Genomic DNA, 21,613 nt, shown 5'->3' on the forward strand with positions numbered 1-21,613 from the left:
CAAAACCGATTGTAGTTTCACGGCGCTGCGACGACCCGAACATGAACCCTCAATTCTACCACTCGAAAGCACCAAAGGTTCCGCAGTTGACAGGGACTTCATGCATGTTTGGTTTCTGGTCGCTGTGTGGACAATGTTCGCACGTTATGTTTCGGGAATAGCTTCACCATACTGACCAAACGCGCATCTGAAACATCACAACCTCGACCCACATGATTGCGCAGCGAGTTTTGCTTATTCTGTGACCATGTCGCGCATCTCAGAGACTCAGCGTGGTGCTCCAAACAAGAGTCAAATCAATGCTTGCAAGAGGTGATGCAGGACCGATCGATCCGCCCCTGCAGAGCCGGAATGGTTGTTCCCTCGAGTACATCACGTACTTATGTACTGAACTCAAGAATTCATGTCCTTCGCTTTGTATGACGTGGTGTCGGGGCAAGCGGGTTGTCGTGGTAGAGTCGGCGTCGCATTGCATCTCCAAGGCGCTCATTCGAGAAGCGAGCAGAGGCTCGCGCACGATGTCGATTACAGGCTAATACTAGTTCCCTAAACATGGTCAGTATGTTTCGAGATATGGTACAGCTAGACCAACTGTTGTGTCAATACCCATCAACCCCCACCATACACCACGACGACATCGAGCAAGTCTTCCAAACTCATCTGAGCTTGGTACATAGCGTGGTGCATATTATGGTGCATAGCATGATGCATAGCAAGCACAACCAGCAACGACGTACTCATCCTGTATGAGGTGGGGTAGAAGCGCTGGCCACGAACTGAGGTTGAACGAAAAGCTTGGCGTGACCAAATCGCAATATCCGACAGCTCAGCTCATGACGGAACGCAGCACGGGCATTGGGAAGCTTCGGCATTGCTTCTTGGGTCCAATTGAGTGGATTGAGCTTAATATCATTCATCCGCACATGTCATTACCGTAGCTAGAGCTTCCGCATGCTTTGATCAAGGAAAGCGAGCCGTGGTGGTAGCTTGCTCTTCAGATTGCTCGTCTAAAGTACATGTTTTACACAATCTGACCGGCCACTAGAGTAGGAAAGAGGTAGTAGTCGTCCCTATGCACACACCCATCCGCAAGAAAAGTTTTCCACCTTGCGGCACCCCCATACCAAAGACCCCAAATGTCCGGCAGTCAATGTAATGCACACATCTACGCAACGTAGAGGAGCAAGAAAGACATCATGAGCGCGAAAAGACCAGTGGCCTCAGCAAAGGCGAAACCCAAGACGGCGTACTGGAAGAGCTGACCCCTCAGGGAAGGGTTGCGGGCAACACCCTGGATGAGACCACCGAAAACCGTTCCGATACCGACACCGGCACCAGCAAGACCAATGGTAGCGAGACCAGCACCTTGGATCTTAGCGGCGGCAACCATGGCGGCAGCGGTGGACTCGGCGACGATGCCACGCTTCTGGATGATCTGGCGGGCGGCGTTGTTGCGGAAAGCGCTGCGGGCAGCGACGAGCGTGTTGGGAGTGGGCTGGCGGGCTGCGAAATGATGGTCAATGGCTGCTTGATGAGCGGGCACAGCTCAATGCCAATGGCTTGAGCTGCTGCGGCAGGCGCGACACATACCAGCGTTGGTGAAGCCGCGGGCGGCCACACGGGCGGCGCCAAAGGAGCGAGCGATGGCAACCATAGTGATGGTATTGACGGTCGGAGTGGAGATGAGTTGGAGATGAATTGGTCCTTCAATGGATGGGGAGTGGTGGGAGGAGGATGGAGGAGGTGGATGCAAAAACTCGCTGAAGGGTTGATTAGCTGCCAAGAGTCCGTGCGGGAGCTCATATCGGGTTAGCCTTGCCCGTTGACTCCCGAACATCACCTTGCCAACTGTCTTTCACCATGATTTGGGGGGATAGGATGGTCTTTGTGATAGTATGGGTGGTCCTGGAAGATGATAGTAGATTTTGGGATGAATTTGGGGTCATTTCATCCCACAAACCCGCAATTACCGAGTATTGCATGAGCCCACACAACCGATTGAGGATAGCATTCTTCGGGAAGGTCACGTCCTAACAGATCAATTGGTACAAAGCCATTGAATTTATTCCTATGCTTTTTAGTAACATCGTAAGCATTGGTGTTGTTGTTGGAATGGGCGATATCCAACATCTAGACCACCAGATAGAAGTCAAAACTACCCAGGTATTGCACCTCGCGACCCAATTGGTCTCAGAACGCAGTATATGTTCTAGACAATTGTTCTCATAACTGGTCTGTAGTTCATATTGCCTACAATTGCATCTCTCTGCCTTTTTCGGCTCAGTGAAAGTCCGCAACATTCGAAATACTTTCTACATTGCCTTTTCTGTACATAGACTGGCACCGATACCGGGAGATTTGCATCTGTTTCGATTGTGTCCAGCTAACAAACTCGCAATCATTCGACTGATTTGCTACACTTGACTACTTTACTAATCTTCACCTTCTATCTTGCAGCATTGGCTTCACGTCTCTTCATTGGACAGCAGATTACGAGCATCGGAATATACTATCCTAGGTTATCAGACAATGTCCTCACACAATACTCAACACTATAGACCATATAAATCGTCAGGCAGATCATCGTTTCGACTCATTCCATTTGATCCAACTAGCTAAACCCGACATTTAAACTTTTGGTAAACATAACCATAACCCTTTCCCTCACCACTCAACACCAACCCCGCCGCCCCCCCATCTATCCACCTGCATCAAGACTTGGTATCGGAGCGAAAAGCAGGATTACAATACAGTCACCGCCGGAAGACGGCAGCGATACGAAGTGGTATTCAGACATTATGTGGTCAAAGCGACCTAGAAGAGTTAGCGTCGACGCTCAACGCTCATGGAGAGCAGAAAAGACATGGATCGAGTGTCATCTCAGCCCAGTCGCATCAGAACCCCTTTCCCCGCGTACATGAAAAAGTCGTGATAGATACTAGAAATAAACGCCTCATGATTAGTCCACCATTGCGCTAATGGGCGTACCGGCGCGGCTTTCGTCGACGAATTCGCTCATCTTCATCTTCTTGTGCCTCGGGCTGTCACCCTCAAGTTCATCCAGCCGCCTCTTCAAGTCAGCTTCCCGTTGCTTGACTTCCTCCAACTCTTGCCTCAGTGTAGACTCGGTCTGGCGGGCTGACTGCTCACTCTGTTCGAGTTCGCTGACGCGGTTCCGGAAAAGGTCGTTGATGAGTTCCATCTCTGATACACGAGTCTTGAGCGCAGTATTCTGTGCAGCAAGGGTCTCGTAGGGCAGAGGGGCTTCAAGGTGCGACCCATTGATGGATGAGTTGGCGGGAGAAGGAGCACGGAGACCAAAGCCTGGTAACGAGGGCGAGTGGAAATCACTATGCAGGGCCTGCTCAAACATGTGCTGGGGCGCAATGTTGGAGGGATGGTTGAAGTTGGGAGTACCGGTGCGCGAAATGGGTGATTGCGAACGGTCCGACAGGCCCGAGGAAATTTTACCTGATGCGCGGCGGTGCTGAGCAAGGGCTAGCTGGCCATCTGCATCAGGATGCGCTGCGGGGAGACCCCCTTGGTCGCTGGTCTGTGGTACGTTAGACAACTATATCACGTACAAGAGCGGCTGTCTTACCCTCTTGCGTCCGGGCCCTCCGGTCTTGACACGGTTGCGGCTCTTAATGACATCGGTCTTGAGCGATATGGGTCGCGGCCGGCCGTGCAGCTTCAGGAAGAGACCGCAGGCGTTGCAGAGAACGGCACCCGTCTCATCGCGGCGCCATAGCGGCGTGGTGCTTGTTGAGCAGTTCTGGCAGACAGGCTATCGAGAGTCAGCATAGGTACGTATTGTCGAGCATATACCGGTACGGGCCATGGCTATCGATTAGATAAGAGACAAAATCGGAGCGCGAGGCAGCGCATGGCCTTGCGACCAAACATCAGCAAAATGGCATTTCAACGTACCGGAGAGCCTGCTTGTCCACCGGCAGTCGCGGGCGCAGAGGTTGCATAAGTCATGCTGAGGCCATGAGAGGGTTTGCTGGACTCCATGTTAGTGGGCGACTGGAAAAGTTGAGGTGCGGCACCACGCCAAGCTTTGCGATAAGCCCTTCAGGCAGGTACGGCGGGCCGCACCTGCCACGCGCGCAGCAGCACTCGGGCTTTCTCTACCGACTTTGCACGTACCCAAGCGGAGATGGAGCCTTTCTCTCGGGCGTGTCTCTCTTCATATTATCATTACTATCATTATTGATGTTCGCGGCGGGGCAATTGGACGCGGCCGAAGCTAGTGTGGCCAGGGAGGGCAGCTGGATCGAGGCATTGCTGCCAGGTCGTTGCTGGGTAAAGGAAGCCACGGTCGAGCTTGACGAGGGTCGTGATATGTCGTGGCCGATGGATGGCAGCTTGTCGTCGAAATTGGCGGTAGTCGGCGTCCTGAAGGCTGGCAGGTCGAAAACCTGCAGTATGGAGGGTCTGCGAAAGGAATCGTCGACCTGGGGCCGAGGGAGAATCGAAGTAGCCAGTGCGGAAGCCGTGATGAAGAATTAAGATCGAGAAACGCGTGGCGCTCCTCGAGATGGCGGTATGGTACGGAGGGGATCCCTTTATGCGGAGCGAGCGGGCTGTAGAAATGTACACCAACGGAAACGTAGGCAAGCAGGCAGAGCTTTCAAAAGAGTGTGGTATTAATTAAGTGAGCGACGGTAAAGAGCGACGGACGCAAGAACAACAGCTGAAAAGAGTGTTGAACGAGAGAGAGTGTGTTGAGAGGAACGAGCACGACCAAAAGTTGAGCTGCAAGGTACACGATACATTCTCTGCGCGTTTGTGGATAAGGGGTCATACCAAGTAGTGCCCGCTCGTATCGCTGCTAGGGGTGCTATCGATATCCACCCATCTCAATTTAACTAATTTAACTACCTGCATGACCTCAGAACTGCTACCCCAAAGCGCCCCTCCAGACCCTTTCGAGCTGCCCTGTTTGACGGTGTTGCACCTTTGTCGCTGATATCTGGGTCAATTCACCATGCAGCCCTCCGTCACAACAAGGCGTAACACAGCTCACCGACTCAGCCTCTCCAACGGTCGTGACCGACGCCATGCCGTGCTCTGCAGCAAGAGGTACAGGTTGCTGAAACGAAACAACCGTCCCGGCAGGGCGCGTTATGGTTCACGCTGTACGGCGCTTATGCTATTGCCCCTGAGGCTCCAAGGCACACTAGCCCCACAATGGCCGTGCAAGGCACATACCTGGCCCCCGTCCAATCATGTGCATGTCAGCAGCAATCTGTGGCTGTCGCGAAAATAGAGGTGCAATCTGGAGGGCTACCATGGCGCGAGCGTGGCGCATCCAGGTACCAGGAGAAACGGGCATAGAGATCTTGTCTCGGCGATTTTGAGCGTGCCGTGGCAGGTAGGAGCATCACCATCACTTGTAATTGCAAAGACCCTGATTTGTGAGGCTTGCATTGGTAGAAGATTTTTGAGCGACCAACGGCGATCCTCATGGATGCATCCTTGCGAAGTACGCGCGCATTGCTGCTATCTACCAAACGAGAACCAGCCCTTCTTGGCCTGTGGCTTCTCCTCTTTCTTCTCCTCGACTGGCGCCTTCTCTGGCTCTGGCTCTTGCACTTGCGGTGCGCGTCCAGGGTACTCGACGTAATTCCACGCAACGTCTAGGAATAGAGGCTTGACGGGCACAGGCTTGAGCTTTGGAGGCCATGTGACTAGGTTTTTCAGGTCGACTGAGCCTGACGACGGGTATTCGTTGAGCCTCTCTACAACAGGCGCCGCGTTGGCCAGTCCAGCCTTGGATGCAGTATCCGAGTTGGCAAACAGTTGAGAAAGTGCCACCACGCCTCGGTAATGGGAATTGAGATTCTCTAGGCTGGTCTTGAGCGTTTGTGTCTGCTCTGCGGATACCTCCAGCTTGGGTGCTTTGGAGCTTGGAGACGGATCAGACCGTGGGGCAGATGCTGCCTGAGCTGCTAGTGATAGGGCCCTGTTGCAGAGCGCCAATGCTTGCTTTGGTGTCGACAGGAAAGCATACGAGTGCGACAGGTTCAGGCACTTGAGCGCCTGGAAGTATGTGCGCTGTCCGTCTAGCTCAGCTACAAAGGCAGTGTCGCGAGCCGCTCCTCTAAGATCTTTGACAGAGTCAATGCTTTGCAGGATAGCATCGTACAAAGCAATGCGCTCCCGTAACCGTGCGAGCTTGCGCCCAGTGGGCTCCTCGCGTTCTGCCCATTCTTTGCCGTCTTTGCGTTGCCGCCGGGGTTTTTGTGGTGGGTTTGCAGGGAATGTGAGGCCATCGTCCTTGCCAATGAGCACTCGGTTGCGCCCTACTCTCCATGATATGAGGTCGTAGTTGACTGCGAGGTTCGTCACGCGGAGATCCTGCATGCGCGCATCGCCCTCGTCGACGCCTTCCTTCTCGAGCTCTTCGATGGCCCTTCGCGTCGCATCGACGGCGTCCTGGCTTGCGATGAGAATGTCATCATATGCGTTGGCCCGGTCTTTGGGAGACGTGGAGGAGCTGGTGGACTGGTCTAGGGCGGCCGAGGCGGTATCAACGGATGCCAGAGCCTGGCCAATTGCAGCATCCACTACGTTTGCTGTGCGGCCGCGCCATGTGATGTGTGAGTCTGATGGTTGTTAGTGGGGTTCAATGATGGGGTCTTTTGACTCACGAGAGGAGACTGCTTCTTCCTCCTGTAGGGCTGCTGGGTCGACGTTCTTCACAGCTTGCACGAGCTCTGCTTCATCCTGGGGGAAGTACTTGATTGCGACAGCGGGGACACCCACAGTTCGTGGGATGCGACTCTGGTAGGCAGCATAGCGTATGCTCGGGTCGATGGTGCCAGCAAGGACGTCTTTGAACAGATCCTTCTTGGTCGCCTTCAACAAGCAGCTATAGATTACGCGCGCGACCGAGTAGTTTTTGAGACACGTAGCCCAGCGGTCCGATTTTGCATTCTTGCTCTTTGTGCCTTCAGCCTGCTTCTCAAATTCCTGTGCTCCAGCCAGTGCATACGCATATGCCCGTGCTTCGAGCACATCCATCTCGGTTGCCCCGCTTGCGCTCGTGTCGGAAACCAGGTCGACCATTTGCTTTGCATGTTGAACAGCCTTCTGGAGGCGAGAGACAATGTGTCGGCGGGTAGAGCCAGTAATGTTCTTGTCGGCCTTGTCTTCAGAGTGCGAGGCCTTCATGGCCATGGCTTGCGCCCATGCCCGCTCCGAGCTGAGCAAGAGAACATGGAGAGCCCTGTTCCTGTCAGCGTGCGATTGTGCAATATCCGGTCAATGCCATACTCTTTGTTCTTGCTGATATCCTCGGCAGTCACAGGCGCTTTTGCAGCATATTTGGCATTCTTGGGCGTGGCCCGGCCGAGCTTCCTGTTCACAATCCGGAGACGGCGCGAAAGCTGATCGCGGTAGGTATTGTAGTCGCCCACGAGAAAGGCCGACTCGCGGTAGTCGGTGACGAATTTTGTAATATCCATGGTCCTCTTGCTGTTGCTGTTGCTCGTATGCAAGTGCAACTGTGGGGTGTGTCTCCGAGGGGCATCAATTGGCGAGCTATCCATCAGCCCTGCCAAGCTAATTCCATGCTCCACCTAGTCTTGCCGAGTCAACTTTTCCATGTCAAGATCATAGAAGAAGTCGGGCGCGGCATTGCCACGCACGCTAGTTAACATGGTGTATGTGTGTATACTAGGCTTGCTTTCCTTTCCATTTTAACACCAGCCCTATCAGACTATCGCCATAAAGTGGCAATCCACCCTCTCTTCGCTATCGCAGGCGCATCATCACGAAACGTCCAATTTGTGGCTAGGCTAGGATATCTGGGCTAATGCTTGAACGTACTTCGACATGTCTACGTGGTCGGCACGCGGCTCATTCGAATTTGTTGCACCGCCGTGCAAGCCATGTCCTGGCCGCATCTTCGAGTGTTCAAACCACACGCGGGAACACAACACCTAAACCAGATAGAACCCACCACGGCATATTTCTTGACTTCCTGTATCCCAAACAGACGTTCGCCCTCCTCAAACGCTCATCGCACAACCGGCCACTGCCATGTACAAACCAAGTGTGCCGCTACTCTACCGTTCCGCCACAGACCCTGCATGCAGACCCGAACCTCGACGCGAAAGTGTTACAGCAGATCAAGGAGGAGGCGGACACTCTAATACGAACATCTGATGCTATCACCGAGTTAAAGAAGCTTCTGCGTACTGGACAGGTCGGAAAGCAGGAGTTGGCATGGCAACTATACGACGCTATTGGAGTAGACCTATTGGTGGACCAGCATGAGCTGAAATGTGATCTCCTGGAATATTTCGTTGCAGATGGTATACCTGCCGTTCCTAGTCGCGTAGTCCGCGTATATACAGACCTGGACCCAACAGCTCGCCGACCTTCGTCCTATCAAGCAGCCATTGTCGGCTACGCTACATCTGGCTTGGTTGGTCCAGCAATAAAGATACTGGAAGAAATTGACTCGGCCAAAGGTTTCGATATGCTTCACTGCGGTATCAACGCCATTCTCCGACGAACTGTTCTTGACGAGCAATGGGACCTGACCTTCCGTGTCTGGAGGGTTTTCATCAGAAAATATCCCAAACATCGTGGACAAGCGGTAGATCGACAGATTCGCTTCGGTGAAATCTTCCCAGAGATTTGGGCGGATGTGGCTCAATTACCCGCACTGGTAGAGCACTTCCAATCCTTCGTCAGATACCTTCGAGCGTATACAAAAGAACTCGACCGTACCCCAAGAATTCAAAGAGTTGGCTATAGGCGGGACTTGCGCTGTTTTATCATGACCTTTGTCCCTAACGTAATGCACCGCGTTCTGCATACAAAAGACCCAGACGAAGACTTTATCTGGGACTGGTTCGTGCAGACCTTTGACGAGCTCAATTCTATGAATCTCTGTACTTCGGCTTGCTATGAGTATGCTATCAAGCGGATGCTGGAGATTCCTCGATACCAACAGTATACCAACAAACGTAAACTTTGGCACACGTTGTACAGGGCTTATCGTCAGCGACACCTTGATAGCGTTAAACGTGGTTCCAAAACACGACCGTCTGAGAATCTGGTTAGGAATATGGTAAACCAATACACCGAACATCATGCCACGCGAAATACCGAGGAATTCATAAATGATTTGCGTCTTTTCTACCCCACGCGGCCTTTGCGTCCGGGGCTCCTTAGACGCCTCATCATGTATTATGCACGGAAAGGAGATGCAGAGAAAGCTCAAGAATACCTCAAAGAGTTTGCTTCGAATTACCCCAGCGAACTGCACCTGCAGTTGCTGACATCGCTTCTTTACGCGTATGCTAAACGCAGAGATGTTGATGGAGTCATCAGGGAGTTTACGCGCATCCACCAAGAGTACCAGATGACCCCGGACCTCAGTTGCTGGAATATATTGATTCTTACCTATCTTCGCGCAGACAACCTCGATGGCGCTCTTGAATGTTTCAACAACTGCATCGAATTTGGTCTTGTACCAGACACTTATACCTTCAGCCCTCTGCTCAACTTCTGTGCTTCAAGAGGTGATATTGAGGCTTTTGAAGCACTCTTCTCAAAAGCAAAGCAGATGGGCGTGCAACTTGACAGCAACGTTCGTGCAAGATCGGCTTACGTACGAGCATTTCTCAACGCAGGCGACCCTGAAGGCGCCGAAGCAATCGCCCTCGGGATGCTCAAGAGCTGGCAGAATGGAACTCTTTATGGCGAACCTCTCACCCATACGTGGAACCTATTGATCCAGGAGCAAGCTCTGAATCGAGATCTTGCAGGTAGTAGGCAATACTACAAACAGATGGTCCAAAACGGCATTCCTTTGGACAGTTGGACTTTTGGCAGCTTGATGCGATCGCTTGTCGAAGTGAAGCAAACTAATGCTGCCTACAAGATTCTGAGGGTGGCAATGCCAGAACAAAATATCCGGGTCCACGCTTTTCACTATGCCATAGTCATGAGTGGTTTCCTAAAAGAAAAGCAGTATCATTTGGCCATGGATGCTTATGAGCGAATGAAGGGTCGCAACGTACCCGAGACTGAGAGCGCTCGCCAGGCTTCGCTTCGAGTATTAGGCGAAGCCAATATAGAAAAGCTCAAAGACCGAGAGGGCAAGCTCCCCAACTACCACTTGCTCAAAATGGGAAAAGCGCTTGAGGAAATGCTTGTGTCGAGCGTAGATACAGACTCTGTTCATGACCAACCCCGGAATCAACGCGGTATTGATGTTCACGCCTATGGAAGTGTTCCACAGCACTACTACGCAACAGTGATCTCGCTGTACAGCGATCGATGGAGCTACAGGATTTGCAAGAAGCTCTTCAAAAAGGCTGAAGAGCTGACACCCGACACAGAAAACTATATAAGGCCACTCAACCTTACCACGGCAATGATGGAAGCCCATTACAAAGCAGGCAAACACGACGAAGTAGCCAAATGCTGGGAACTAGCACGCGAGTCCGCCACCAAATTAACGAAGACATTCAACCAAGTCCTTCAACAACCCGAGCCCGCCCCTGAAATAGTCTCTCTCCACGACCCCACGATCCAACAACGCTTCTCTCAATCGCGCCTCGCCAGCAACAGACGCCACATGCTTGCCACCCCCTCGCGCATCTACATCCGCAGCCTCCTCGCGCAAAAGGACCCCGCCGCGCTCGAAAAAGTCAAACACACAATCTACGACCTCCTCGTCAACGGCTACCTCGTCGACAACTTCAGCTGGAACGAATACATCCAGCACCTCGCCTTCCATCCAGGCCACCTCGTCGAAGCCTTCACCCTCTGCGAACAATACCTCATGCCGCGCTTCCCCGGTTGGCGCACTCTGCATCCAAACTACATCCGCCACGACCGCAAAGGCTACCAGCTCATGGAGCTGCGGCACTACGAAATCAAGAAATCGAGCGTAATGCCCCGCTACAAGACGCTCGTTGTGCTGGCAAAGGCGTTTGGTCAGGTTAGGCAGGATGAGAGGAGCGGGTTTGGGTATGATCAGGAGGCGCAGGCTTGGATGGCGGAGATTTTGGAACAGAGGGCTCCGGATACGGTTAGGGCTATTGAGACGATGCCTAGGACGTATGATCAATTGCAGGAGAGGCAATTTCGTATGGGGTTGTAGGGGTGTGGTGTTTGATGGGTTGGTGTTATAGGTGTTAGTGAATGTGATTTCTCTGCTCACCTCGTTCGACTCTTTTGTTTCCTTCTGCTGAAGCCTGTGCTTAGGCGTTTTCGATGTACTGATGCTTCTTTCCTGTTCAAATCTCCTTTGTCGTTGTTTTCGCTAATGGTGGTACCTGCCTCTTTTTGTATATATGTACAAAGTAGTATGTGAAATCGATATATATATCTCCTCTTCAAGCTAGCCTTTTGCTTTTCTTCTCATGATTTCTTTGGAGGCAATAAAACTTACTAGGCAATGGGAGACGATAGAAAGGATTTGTTATGTGGGGTTGTCGAAGCGGATTTATCTTGTCGGAATCGTCATACTGGATATCACGAAGCTGGAAGCTCAAGACTTGTGTTGGTGGAGAAGGTTGCATATTGTGGAGGTTAAACGAATCAATTTCTAGCCTATTTAAACGAGAGACGGTAGGAAAGATACATTGAAAACCAGTAACGACCGTGAATATGGAAATACAGGAAAAGTGCGATACATGAGCTGGAAGATTCCTCATTCCGACAATTCGTCTTCCGTGTCAACAGAGAAGTCCCAGTATTCCATCATATCCCCATGAGTAGGGTCGTTCGAGGGGTCAGAATGAATTCGTTGTTTGGTTGGGAAGAGGTGGTCTGTGGAGTAATGGTGTTTGCTGCGTTTGAAGCGGTGGTGGGTTGGGTGATGGTCGAGAGAGTGTTGGCTTCGTCGTCTTTGGCACCGTAGGAGATGAGGAGGTCGACTATTTCGTCGTATTTACGGACTTTTGCGATACGCAGTGAGGTTCTTCCATGCCAGTCTTTCATATCTAACTGGATATCCGGATGTTGGAGGAGAAGCTTCACAGCTTCAACTTGGCCACATTCCGCGGCCTGATACAAAGGCGTTCTTTTACAAGCCGTCAATGCATTCACATTGATATCCTTGTGCTCCAGCAGAATCTCTATAAGCTCGCAATCTACTCTTGCAGCTGCCAAATGCAGAAGTGATCTACTACGTGGACCCCAGGGTTCTCCTATGTTTGGATCTTTGAAGTCCTTGTGTTTTAACAACCTTCGAACGACTTCTGTCCTAACAAATGGCTCGCAAGTGCCCAGGAGATTCGTCGAGAAACCTTGAAGAAAACGCGCGTTCTGATGTTCAAGCAATAGGTGGACCGTTTCCCACCTTCCCTTAAAAGCAGCAAGCTGCAAAGCTGTGGATCCCGCAGAGTCTTTGCCGTCGGTGTCGATTCCTGGTACTGAGAGAAGATACTCAACGACTTTCGTGTGCCTCTGAAAAGACGCGAGATGTAAAGGCGACTCATTTTTGAGTGTCCTTGCGTTGATAAAACTTTTCTCTTGACCTAGCAATAGCTTGACCATCTTCAGGTGACCCTCTCTTGCTGCAATGTGTAAGACTGTGTCTTCTCGCCGAGTCCTGCTCAACAGATCGATAGATGGGATCTTGATTAGATGTCTCATTATCTCAAGTCGATTGTACTGTGTTGCAATATCAATTGGTCGCCGCCTATTTTGACCATATTCTTTGTTGACGTCGATATTTGGATAGTCCAAAAGCCCGATAGCTAGGGACACATTCCCGTGATGTATAGCTAAAAAGAGTGCCTCTTGAGAGACACCGTCATAACTGCGTCCAAACTGATTCAGATGCGCTTGGAACATCTCGCTCGTGCCATATTTTACGAGAAGCTTCTTGTGTTCAGACTCGATTGCATTAGTGTGAAAAACTCGTTCCCATACCTTGTCGTCATAGAAGACTTTCAATGCGTCGAGGTTGTGACTTCTTATTGCTTGAGCTACTGGTGTCATGCCTGATAAGTTCCGAGTTGTTAGGTCAGCCCCCTCTTGAATCAAAAGAGCCATCGCATCAACCTGGCCAGCCCTTGCAGCACAGTGAAGTGGTGTTGAGCCATCGTCAGCTCTTGATTCGATTGGAACACCAACTTGTAAGCAAGTTTCTACTAGTTCGATGTTGCCGGAGGCAGCCGCCTGTAAGAGTATGGAAGTGTTGAAACCCCCTACAACACCTTTGTCGGCCGCAGCAAGAGCTGATCCGGAAGTCGATGGGATCTCCTTTTCGGCCTCTGTTACCATGTCTTTTTGCTGTTCAACAGAATATTGGTGACTCTTCTTCCGAATATGTTTGTTAAGATTGTCTTTACGGATCGTAGAGAAATCACACTTCGGATAATGACAACGGTGTAGCGGTTGGCCAGCGCGATGGCGAGCTTTGATGTGCCGCTGGAGATCTGAGTTAAGACCAAAACTGACGTGGCACGTCTCGCATTTGTACGGTTTTGAATGTGTTTTCTTGTGCTTACTATCAAGCATTAGTATTCGTAAGCTGAATGCTGCAGATAGAATTACTTCAATTTCCCTTGCGTAGCAGCAGACCTGGAGCACCTTGACCAATCGCAGATAAAAGATTCAGAAGCCATGTTCGCAATGTGCTATGCTGAGGCGTGCTGGGTTTATTCATCTTCTGTCGGAATGTTCTGAGGATGTAAAAGCTTAGCGGGTTTCCACCTAAGCATAAGATTCGCCTAGGTAATTAGTGGCTAGTTAATGCTGAGGCGCATGTGAAGGGCGAAAGAGGGCACGGCTGACTAAGTACACCCCCCTTCTTATCCAAGCATAACTACCTAGGCTAAAACCCTGCATACACGCACTAAGCCTTCAACTTCATCAACCATTTTGTTCACCTCAACTGTATCATTTGAAGATATTCGTCATTATACCCTTTATTTCACAAAAACGCATCCGTCAGCTACCCTCTTGCAAAATGGCAGAGCATCCGCCCAACGCCTACGCCTTCCATCATGATAGCGATGGCGGTGAAACCGAAGAGCCGACTCTGCTCCCCAGTACAATTCATAGTTGCAGCCAGATGCAACAAATGCAGTAGGTTTTTTTTAACATCATGCAGGTATGCCTCCCTGTTGAAAGACAATGCTCCGTGTTTCTCAGGCACCCCCCCCCTCGACGCCACCATTCCTCTCAATGGTCCAGAAAACAATGCAGCCTTGCAAGGAGCACAGCCTGGACCCACCTACTCTCAGCACTCCGACCAACCCAATGGCGACATCCCCGGCTGGGTCCCTGAGTTCTACAACTGGGTGGACTTGGATCTCGGGGCATCATCCTTCGACCAAGCTTTCATCGATTCCTCAACGAACCCCCCATTGAACCGAAACGTGGTTTTTGGATTCAATGGATTTCAGCTTGGTCAAGCTGGAACTGCCAATGACATCATGTCTCCCGGGCCCAGCCCGCCCATGCCCATGCCCAACGCAGACGAAATTCAGCAGAGCGAGGCAGTCTACCACACTACAACCCTAGCTCCTACTGTACCAGCCCCAGCTCCAGCGACGACTACCAACAATGTTTGCACTCGCTGCGGTAAAACATTCGGCCGCCCAAGTGAAATGCGCCGCCACGCAAAGAAACACTTGCCGCCTCGTTTTGAGTGCAACGTTGAAGGCTGTAGCAAGACTTTCTACCGCAACGACAAATTACAAGATCACCTTGCTAAAGGCCACAGAAACCGTTACCAGGAACGCGACCAGGTTCCCACGTTCCAGTGCCCACTCATCGGCTGCAACAGGACCTTCTACCACCTGGGGGAGTGTTTTGACCATGCCACGAACGATCACTGAGGCGTCGACTTTTTGGGTCTTCAATTTGATGTACTGGAACGAATGGCACAGAGTACATTGTATAGCTGACGAAGTTTCTTTTCTTGTTTGAAGGAGTTGTCATGTTTCGGTTCGTTTTCTACATGTCCGTCCTCACGCCCGTAGCTTTTCACTCCCTTGCTTTTAGAATAGCGTATTAATACACAGTATTTCGGTATCTACAAAAAAATATCACTAAAATCCAATCGCTTCGACCCTTCTGATGCTCTGTCCCCATCACCGCGTACCCTCTCATCAGAATCGCAACAACCAGCCTCGTCCCCCATGCAAGCTCGCTTCCAACCCTCCCTGCACCACAAAATCCTGCCAAAATCCGGTCAAAGTCCCGGTTGTTTAGCTGAAACTCTGGCCTCGCAGCTGGGTGTGCTGAAAGGGCACGCTCCCCCAATCGCGAACGACAAGCGAGAGGGCACGATGGCCCCTAACTGCTCGGCGTGCCCCTCGCGTAAAGAGGGCACGCTCACCCAATGGCATTGTGAAACGTGAGCGAGGCGTGCATACTGCAGCTGCACGCTGAGTTGGCAGGGCACGGTGGCTTGGACACTGGAGGCCTGGTGCCTAACGCTGGCGGCTACGGGCATTGCGCAGGATTTTGCTGAGATGGAAGGATGGAAGGATTCTTGGCCATATGCGTGATCATGACGAGTGTACAGTACAATTCTCGTTGAGCGTTTTCAGATAGGAGACGACCTCGGTAAGAGACCTGGAGGTATGCACGTCACGCCAATCTCGCTACGGCTTAGTTCCAGATCTTGTCAACTTTTGGGTACCTGTGAACTGCACGCTGTCGCGGTTATGTGAGAAAGGAATGCGGGGATATTAGTAGTTGCAAAAGATTTGATGGAGGTCGTGTTGCGAGAAAAACGCTTGTGGTCAGTGAAATTGACTAAGATAATTGCAAGGCTGCGGCATGATGCCCTATGTAGCCTCATCAATCTTCGCGGTATCCTCACGAGGTGGATTATCAATGGAACCATATCTCATAGTCATCAAATAAGGATACATCGAATCTCCCCTTTCCACCGTTCTCATCTTCATCCAGTTGATCACCTCCGTCTCTGTTTATGCTCTCTCCATTCTCCCCTCTGCAAACCAATCGGCCAACAGCAGCAGGTAACTTAATTGAATTTATGAGCATGATATACTCGATGCCCAACCCCCTAGACCCAGTACTGCAGCAACCGCAACACCCGAACCCACCTAATCACCCAAACCAACCACCTCAAACCTCTCCGTAAACTTCGCAGCACGCGGCAAAGAAACGTTGCTCTGCGACGCCTGCGCCCTTCTCAACCCCACAGTCGTTGAAACAGCACTCCGCGTCCCCCTCCTTCTCTCTCCCTCTTGCGTTCTGATCTCCGCACCAGTACGTCTACGACTTCTCTCTCTACCTCGGGTTTCTAACGTTAGCGACTGTGGCGGTATAACGAGGGGCTCGACGTCTTGTTTGGGATGGAGACGAATGAAACTGAATGATTGTTCTTGCTTGCGCTTGAAGTTGAAGTTGCTGGATTTTTTGGAGAGACGGAATGTGCAGAAACAGGGGCATGGACATGAAAAGGAGCGTGGGCGGCGCGGGGATGTCATTGCATGTGATTTGGATGCGGGATTTGTCTATCGTTTGTGTTATCTGTAAATCATCCAGGAGTATATGGCTTATGTAGGCTTCAGACGGCGTGGGAGAGGTTTTAGTTGTCTCGAGTGAGATACTGGAAGTGGGGTGTTTCAGTGGTGGTGTCTTGATACTGTTCGAGAAATGTATGCGGGTGGTGTGCGAGTTGCTTGCTAAGCGGTTCTGGAGTTTGAGAAGGGAAATAGGAAGAGAGAGAGAGAGAGAGAGCGAGAGAGAAATAGTTCGTAGTTCTTTGTATATATAATGCTGATCTATCTATATTGACGTAAAGTAAAGTCGTGATTGATAAGTATGCTGCAACGATTGGATCGAAAGAAGACGTAAGAACGTACCCACACCACTTAAACCCAAGTCTTTCAGATACGAAGCACCGATTTAAATATCCCCGTCTATTGCCAACAACTACCACTTTCTCAGTGCAATCGTCCCTCAGAGTACAGGCATAAGCACATCCTTCATCCACCTCCTCACAAACCCATACATCTGTCTGTTCTCCTGCCTATCTTTACCCTTACCAGCACTCCTCACACCCCAAGTACCCTCAACATCAAGCGCCAAATCCTTGAATAGCGCTCCAATTTCCGCATCCGCGTCGTCCCACACCAGACCCTCTACATCACCACCCTCGTCCAGCCACCTCTTCAACAGATCTCCGTCGATATGTTTGTGTCTCTGGCCACGCTGCGAGTTCTGCTCTAAATGCCTTGGATCCACGTCTCTGATGAGAATGCCGCCATGTTGGTTACCAGGGGTGTTGTTCATGAGCACTTTGAAGATATCACCACTGCGAGGCTTGACGGTGGCGTGCTGATGGGCGCCGGAGCGGGTGGCTTTCACTTCGATAAGATTTTGGAGAAGGCGGAGGAGATGGCGAGCTGGTTGTGATAGAATAGCAAGGGCGAAAATCGTGCCGTCGGTACAGGCGCCGATGATATCATCAGCGAGGACACCAATCACCTTACCGTTAGGGTTAGGGCGTCGCCATGGTGGACGGATGTCGCCGCGATCTAGACGGACTACCGAGCGAGGTAGACACGCTTCGAATAAAGTGGCGGATGCGTTGCTATATGCGAGTGCTGGTGGTTGGTAGAGGCCTGTTATGGAGCCGCTGTTCTTGTCGGTGAGTAGCACAAATCGGTTGTTATCGAGGGCTACGTTTGCATTTGGCACTTCCATGACTAGATGGCGCGCACAACTTCGCGCAGCACTGTCCGAAAATTCCAGGGCTAGGTCAAAATATCCCGGGCGTGTTGTTTCGCTCACTCTGTAACACAGATGCGAATGCTTCAGCGTCGAGACGTATATGAATGGTCGATTAACAGATACGTGAACACCTGGCGATGGCAGATCCAATTTACCGCGTTGATACCATCTGTAGGCAATTAGTGAATCTCCCATTATATGAAGACGCGTTTACATACCTGCCGTCTGGCTCGCTGAATCGGTCAATGGACAGAGTTTTGCCGATAATGCTGATTATTGTTTGGTTGTCCCATAAAGCGATGCTGTAGATGGGATCGGAGTATGTGGAAGCCTTTTGCTGCTCCAATTTGGAGCCATGTTTTCCAGTGTTGAAGATCAACCTCCTTCCACTTTGACTTGTTGAGCTTATCTGTATCCCCGTGCCAACAATGATGAAAGAGTATCTTTTGCCTTCTTCGTTAACGAACTGCCATTCAACCATAGAGTACACTCTCTCGGCATTCAGTAAAGAGCATTGGGCTACAACAAGTCTTTCTGCGGGAACCTCTTCCTCTTGCTTGATGTCTGTGTCGTGCTGAGGTCTGTCATCGCGTACCCGCAGTAGCTTGATCGAAGATTCCAAGACTCGCTCGCCATGTGGTGGAGCATGCTTTTCTTTTGCTTCCATCGTAGACACCAAAACTCGTCGCAACTTCTGCATGTATAGAATGTTGGTAGGTTTGGCACCGGTCACAAGCTTTCGTGGAACCGCTCTCGCGTCATACGGAACTGGAGGAGGTACGTCCGAGGTTGGCCATTTGACATCAGAATCAAGTTGCGAGAAGAGAAGCCTATCTCCAGCAACTGCGAACAGAAAGCCACCGAGATTCTGTCCAACAACATCCGAGTTCTGCAAGAAGGGAAGCTGATACATTGCCGAGACCGGAGATTGATTGTACTCAGGATGAGCACGGTCGGTGAACCAAATGGAGTCAAGCTGGATGTCCGACGACTCAGCTGCGGAGCAGCGCACTCTACAGAAGTCTGAACCACACGAGACAAATGCTGCGGAAGCGTCGGTTTCACTTCGGGTTACCTTGGCCGACGTAGCACCCATTTGGATGGCCGTCCAGGAAGATAAAGATGTCAGCCCTATTCAGTATCAGTAATGTTAAGATAATACCGTGATCAAGCATACCATCTTCTCCCACTTCAAGATTAGAGCTCCACAGAAAACCGTCGCGCATGCCACAGACCAATACATGTCGCCCTTTACAGCTCAAGACTGCAGCGCTTTCACACAACTTTTGTGAATTGCCAGAGTTGATGTGCCATGCGTCCTCGTTTAACTCTGTTATCCGACTGGTTTCACCACGGTAGTGCTTGAAGAGCAAGATTTTCGAGTCGAACGTGCTGACGAACACGTACTGGAAGCCACCAATCCCCAGAATTTCTATACACGTGGGGTCGTACGCGAGTTTGTGTCGGAAGCTGTTGGCCTTCTCAAAGGCACCGGTTGTGGATATAGGGATGACCTCAAGGAACGTAACACCCCCTTCTCTGAAAGCAATAGCGACGAAAGGACATCCTATCCGAGAGGCAGCTAGTAACAAGGAAGTATCAAATTCTAATGAATGAGCCAGTCGTAAGGTAGGTCGCACAAGTGTACGGGCCTCTTTACTGGTTATTTGAATCGATATTCGATCTGACCAGGTACATGCGGAGATGGTTTCTTCGTCTCGCATCACATCGTCCTCAAGCGGATCATCCTCGCTAGGCGTCTGGAACTTGTCCCACGAACCCTGCTCCCATGCCCCGGAGAACTCGGCACGGCTTTCGGGTTGGGTGCGGACAACACGTATGACAAGTGTCTCGGGGGGCAGTGTTATAACAAATATGGCGTAGTGTTGTCTCTTCATCGTGCCTTCAATGTCCACCATATGACTTCCATGATCAACCACCCATATGCCAGCACAGCCGTTGATTCCACTGAAACTATCATCTACGACGGCCTGTACACCATGTCGGAGCTCGGAAATCTCGCCGTGCGGGCTATTGCCGTTGGCGACGAAGATGGAAGATCTTTGGCGTTCATCTGATGCGCGAGGACTGGATAGTTGGGTAACTGCAAGGTCTGTAAGAGGTGTCCAGTTTGGTATTGATTCAACGTAAGAAAACTGGTTCGTCCCAGGGTATTGCACTGTATGTGAATACTCTGCGGGCCAGGAACCAACTTTACAAAGGAGACCATCGTTACCGGCACCTCCAGCTACCAAGATATCGGGGTACTGCTGTGATGCTTCGGAATTGTCCATACTTAGACAAGCAAAAGCAGTGTCGATCCGATACGACCATTCGCCGGCTTCGTCCAGTTCCACAGTATTGGCAGGGCCTCGAACCACATACATTATACGCCCGTCTTCCCTGGCAATGTAGAAGGCTTCCTTCTGATATTCAGGATTGCGTGGCGCTTCATCCCATGCTGTCCACCGTGGCAAGGTTTTGCTGTCGCCAGGCAGAAGTGGGCAGAGTATATTCTCGTCGATCGGTACCAAGGTACGTGCTGTATAGCCCGAGAGAATGTTTTTGTAAACCGAGATGTGATCATTGGAAACTAGGAGGAAATCGGGACTACGACGTAGTGGAATGAGTAGCGAAGGCATCATGTCCTCTGGTTCGATCAGTGATTTATACAAGGGCGATATAAGTCGTCTTACATACCATCTTGAACAAGATGTCTCTCTGTGCGTGCAGTGACCTTGCTCAAATCTTGCCTGCAGTCCCAGTCAAAGCACGTAAGCTTGGTTTTTCCATCGACGACCACAACGAAGAGAAGTACAACGTGAAACTCGTCCTGTGCCCCGGATGACAAGAAGTCCATGTGCATGATCTGTCCCTCGAGGGAAATGATTCGTTCATCTTCAATGGGTGTAGTGATGTCGTTGTTGGCTTTTGATTCTCCCCTCCATCTCTCCATAGATTTGGTTTTGTATAGAATGAAACGGCCTTCATGTGCTGCCACGGCTATTGCTCGAAATTTGGGGTCTATGGCGAGAAAACTACCGAGACGATCTAAGCGTGTACTTCCCGCAGGTAGTCTGAGGGTCTTGTGGCAAAATCTAGCAGCTGCCGTGTGCATCTGCCGAGCCCAGAGAAACATCAGTGTTCGGTTGGTGAGGGTGAGTACAACGACTTCTGGAGGCAGAAGATTCTCTTCTTCCCCTGTGATTAATTTTCTTGGTCTCATCTTCATGTGATCTTTGGACATGGGGAAACCAGCACCTTTGCTCTTGGGAATTTCGCGAGGATCACCAAACACCTTGGCAGCGAGGATATGACCGCCACTAAAGTCAGTTTTGGAAGCAACATGACGAACATGGCCGTAATCACAAATCTCTTTTATATGTATAGCATCTTCTCCAACCATTACAATGTCGGTCAGGTCCTTGTGACGTATGTTCGCCGGAAGGATGAGTTTGTTCAATGGCGTCGAGATGACGGTTTGTGACAATATGCCGTATTCTGGTACCTGGGTAGTTGTCTTGGGGACCGCATCCCGCATCTCAGTGTCATCTTGCCGAGCGCTGGCCATGATGTGATAAGGGTCGAGAGGTCTGGAAACCCACTCGCCGTCGACGAGTATGAGACCGCGGGCTGCTTCCATGACGCCCGGGCAGCGTATGGTCGGCAGACTGAGCACAATGTGAATTTAGACGAGCCCAAGCCAATGGCAGTAGCGAAGTCGTGCAACCATGCATAAGACTGGTTCAAGCCAGAGTGAGGTTGAGCAACGAAGGCGCACTGTCGAGAGACGAGACTGATGGCATGTTGCTGCCTACCCCTCTAGGCAGGCTCCTCAGACAGTTATGGGGCGAGAAACGTCAAACAGCAACTGGGGTCAATTGATGCGTATACAGGCGTCGCAAGGACT

At 51.0% G+C, this 21,613-nt stretch overlaps 7 protein-coding genes across 7 annotated transcripts; 2 read left to right on the top strand and 5 right to left on the bottom strand.

Moving 5' to 3' along the window:
- Window positions 1-1,165: 1,165 nt before the first annotated feature.
- PtrM4_120350 (AtpE, F0F1-type ATP synthase, subunit c-Archaeal-vacuolar-type H+-ATPase, subunit K) lies at window positions 1,166-1,654 on the bottom strand (the record flags this gene model as incomplete). The annotated part of the gene is made up of 2 exons (XM_066108414.1): window positions 1,166-1,524; window positions 1,591-1,654. The coding sequence occupies 2 exons, from the start codon at window positions 1,652-1,654 to the stop codon at window positions 1,166-1,168; spliced, it is 423 nt and encodes a 140-aa protein (XP_065961599.1).
- Window positions 1,655-2,959: 1,305 nt separating this feature from the next.
- PtrM4_120360 (GAT1, GATA Zn-finger-containing transcription factor) lies at window positions 2,960-4,017 on the bottom strand (the record flags this gene model as incomplete). Its single annotated transcript, XM_001935327.2, has 3 exons — window positions 2,960-3,553; window positions 3,602-3,787; window positions 3,931-4,017. The coding sequence occupies 3 exons, from the start codon at window positions 4,015-4,017 to the stop codon at window positions 2,960-2,962; spliced, it is 867 nt and encodes a 288-aa protein (XP_001935362.2).
- A 1,491-nt stretch (window positions 4,018-5,508) lies between these two features.
- Window positions 5,509-7,475, bottom strand: PtrM4_120370 (uncharacterized protein; the record flags this gene model as incomplete). Its single annotated transcript, XM_001935329.2, has 3 exons — window positions 5,509-6,614; window positions 6,660-7,237; window positions 7,285-7,475. The coding sequence occupies 3 exons, from the start codon at window positions 7,473-7,475 to the stop codon at window positions 5,509-5,511; spliced, it is 1,875 nt and encodes a 624-aa protein (XP_001935364.2).
- Window positions 7,476-7,845: 370 nt separating this feature from the next.
- PtrM4_120380 (Tymo-45kd-70kd multi-domain protein) lies at window positions 7,846-11,134 on the top strand (the record flags this gene model as incomplete). Its single annotated transcript, XM_001935330.2, has 2 exons — window positions 7,846-7,853; window positions 7,966-11,134. 2 exons carry the CDS (start codon window positions 7,846-7,848, stop codon window positions 11,132-11,134), a joined length of 3,177 nt encoding a protein of 1,058 aa, XP_001935365.2.
- A 602-nt stretch (window positions 11,135-11,736) lies between these two features.
- PtrM4_120390 (Arp, Ankyrin repeat protein) lies at window positions 11,737-13,266 on the bottom strand (the record flags this gene model as incomplete). The annotated part of the gene is made up of 1 exon (XM_001935331.2): window positions 11,737-13,266. The coding sequence occupies one exon, from the start codon at window positions 13,264-13,266 to the stop codon at window positions 11,737-11,739; it is 1,530 nt and encodes a 509-aa protein (XP_001935366.2).
- A 1,287-nt stretch (window positions 13,267-14,553) lies between these two features.
- On the top strand, window positions 14,554-14,919 carry PtrM4_120400 (uncharacterized protein; the record flags this gene model as incomplete). The annotated part of the gene is made up of 1 exon (XM_066108415.1): window positions 14,554-14,919. One exon carries the CDS (start codon window positions 14,554-14,556, stop codon window positions 14,917-14,919), a length of 366 nt encoding a protein of 121 aa, XP_065961600.1.
- Window positions 14,920-16,929: 2,010 nt separating this feature from the next.
- On the bottom strand, window positions 16,930-21,346 carry PtrM4_120410 (MMS1-N domain containing protein; the record flags this gene model as incomplete). Its single annotated transcript, XM_066108416.1, has 4 exons — window positions 16,930-17,872; window positions 17,922-18,834; window positions 18,881-20,353; window positions 20,404-21,346. 4 exons carry the CDS (start codon window positions 21,344-21,346, stop codon window positions 16,930-16,932), a joined length of 4,272 nt encoding a protein of 1,423 aa, XP_065961601.1.
- Between the last annotated feature and the right edge of the window lie 267 nt (window positions 21,347-21,613).

Source organism: Pyrenophora tritici-repentis, chromosome 6 (assembly GCF_003171515.1).
Source record: "Pyrenophora tritici-repentis strain M4 chromosome 6, whole genome shotgun sequence".
Lineage (NCBI taxonomy): Eukaryota > Fungi > Ascomycota > Dothideomycetes > Pleosporales > Pleosporaceae > Pyrenophora > Pyrenophora tritici-repentis.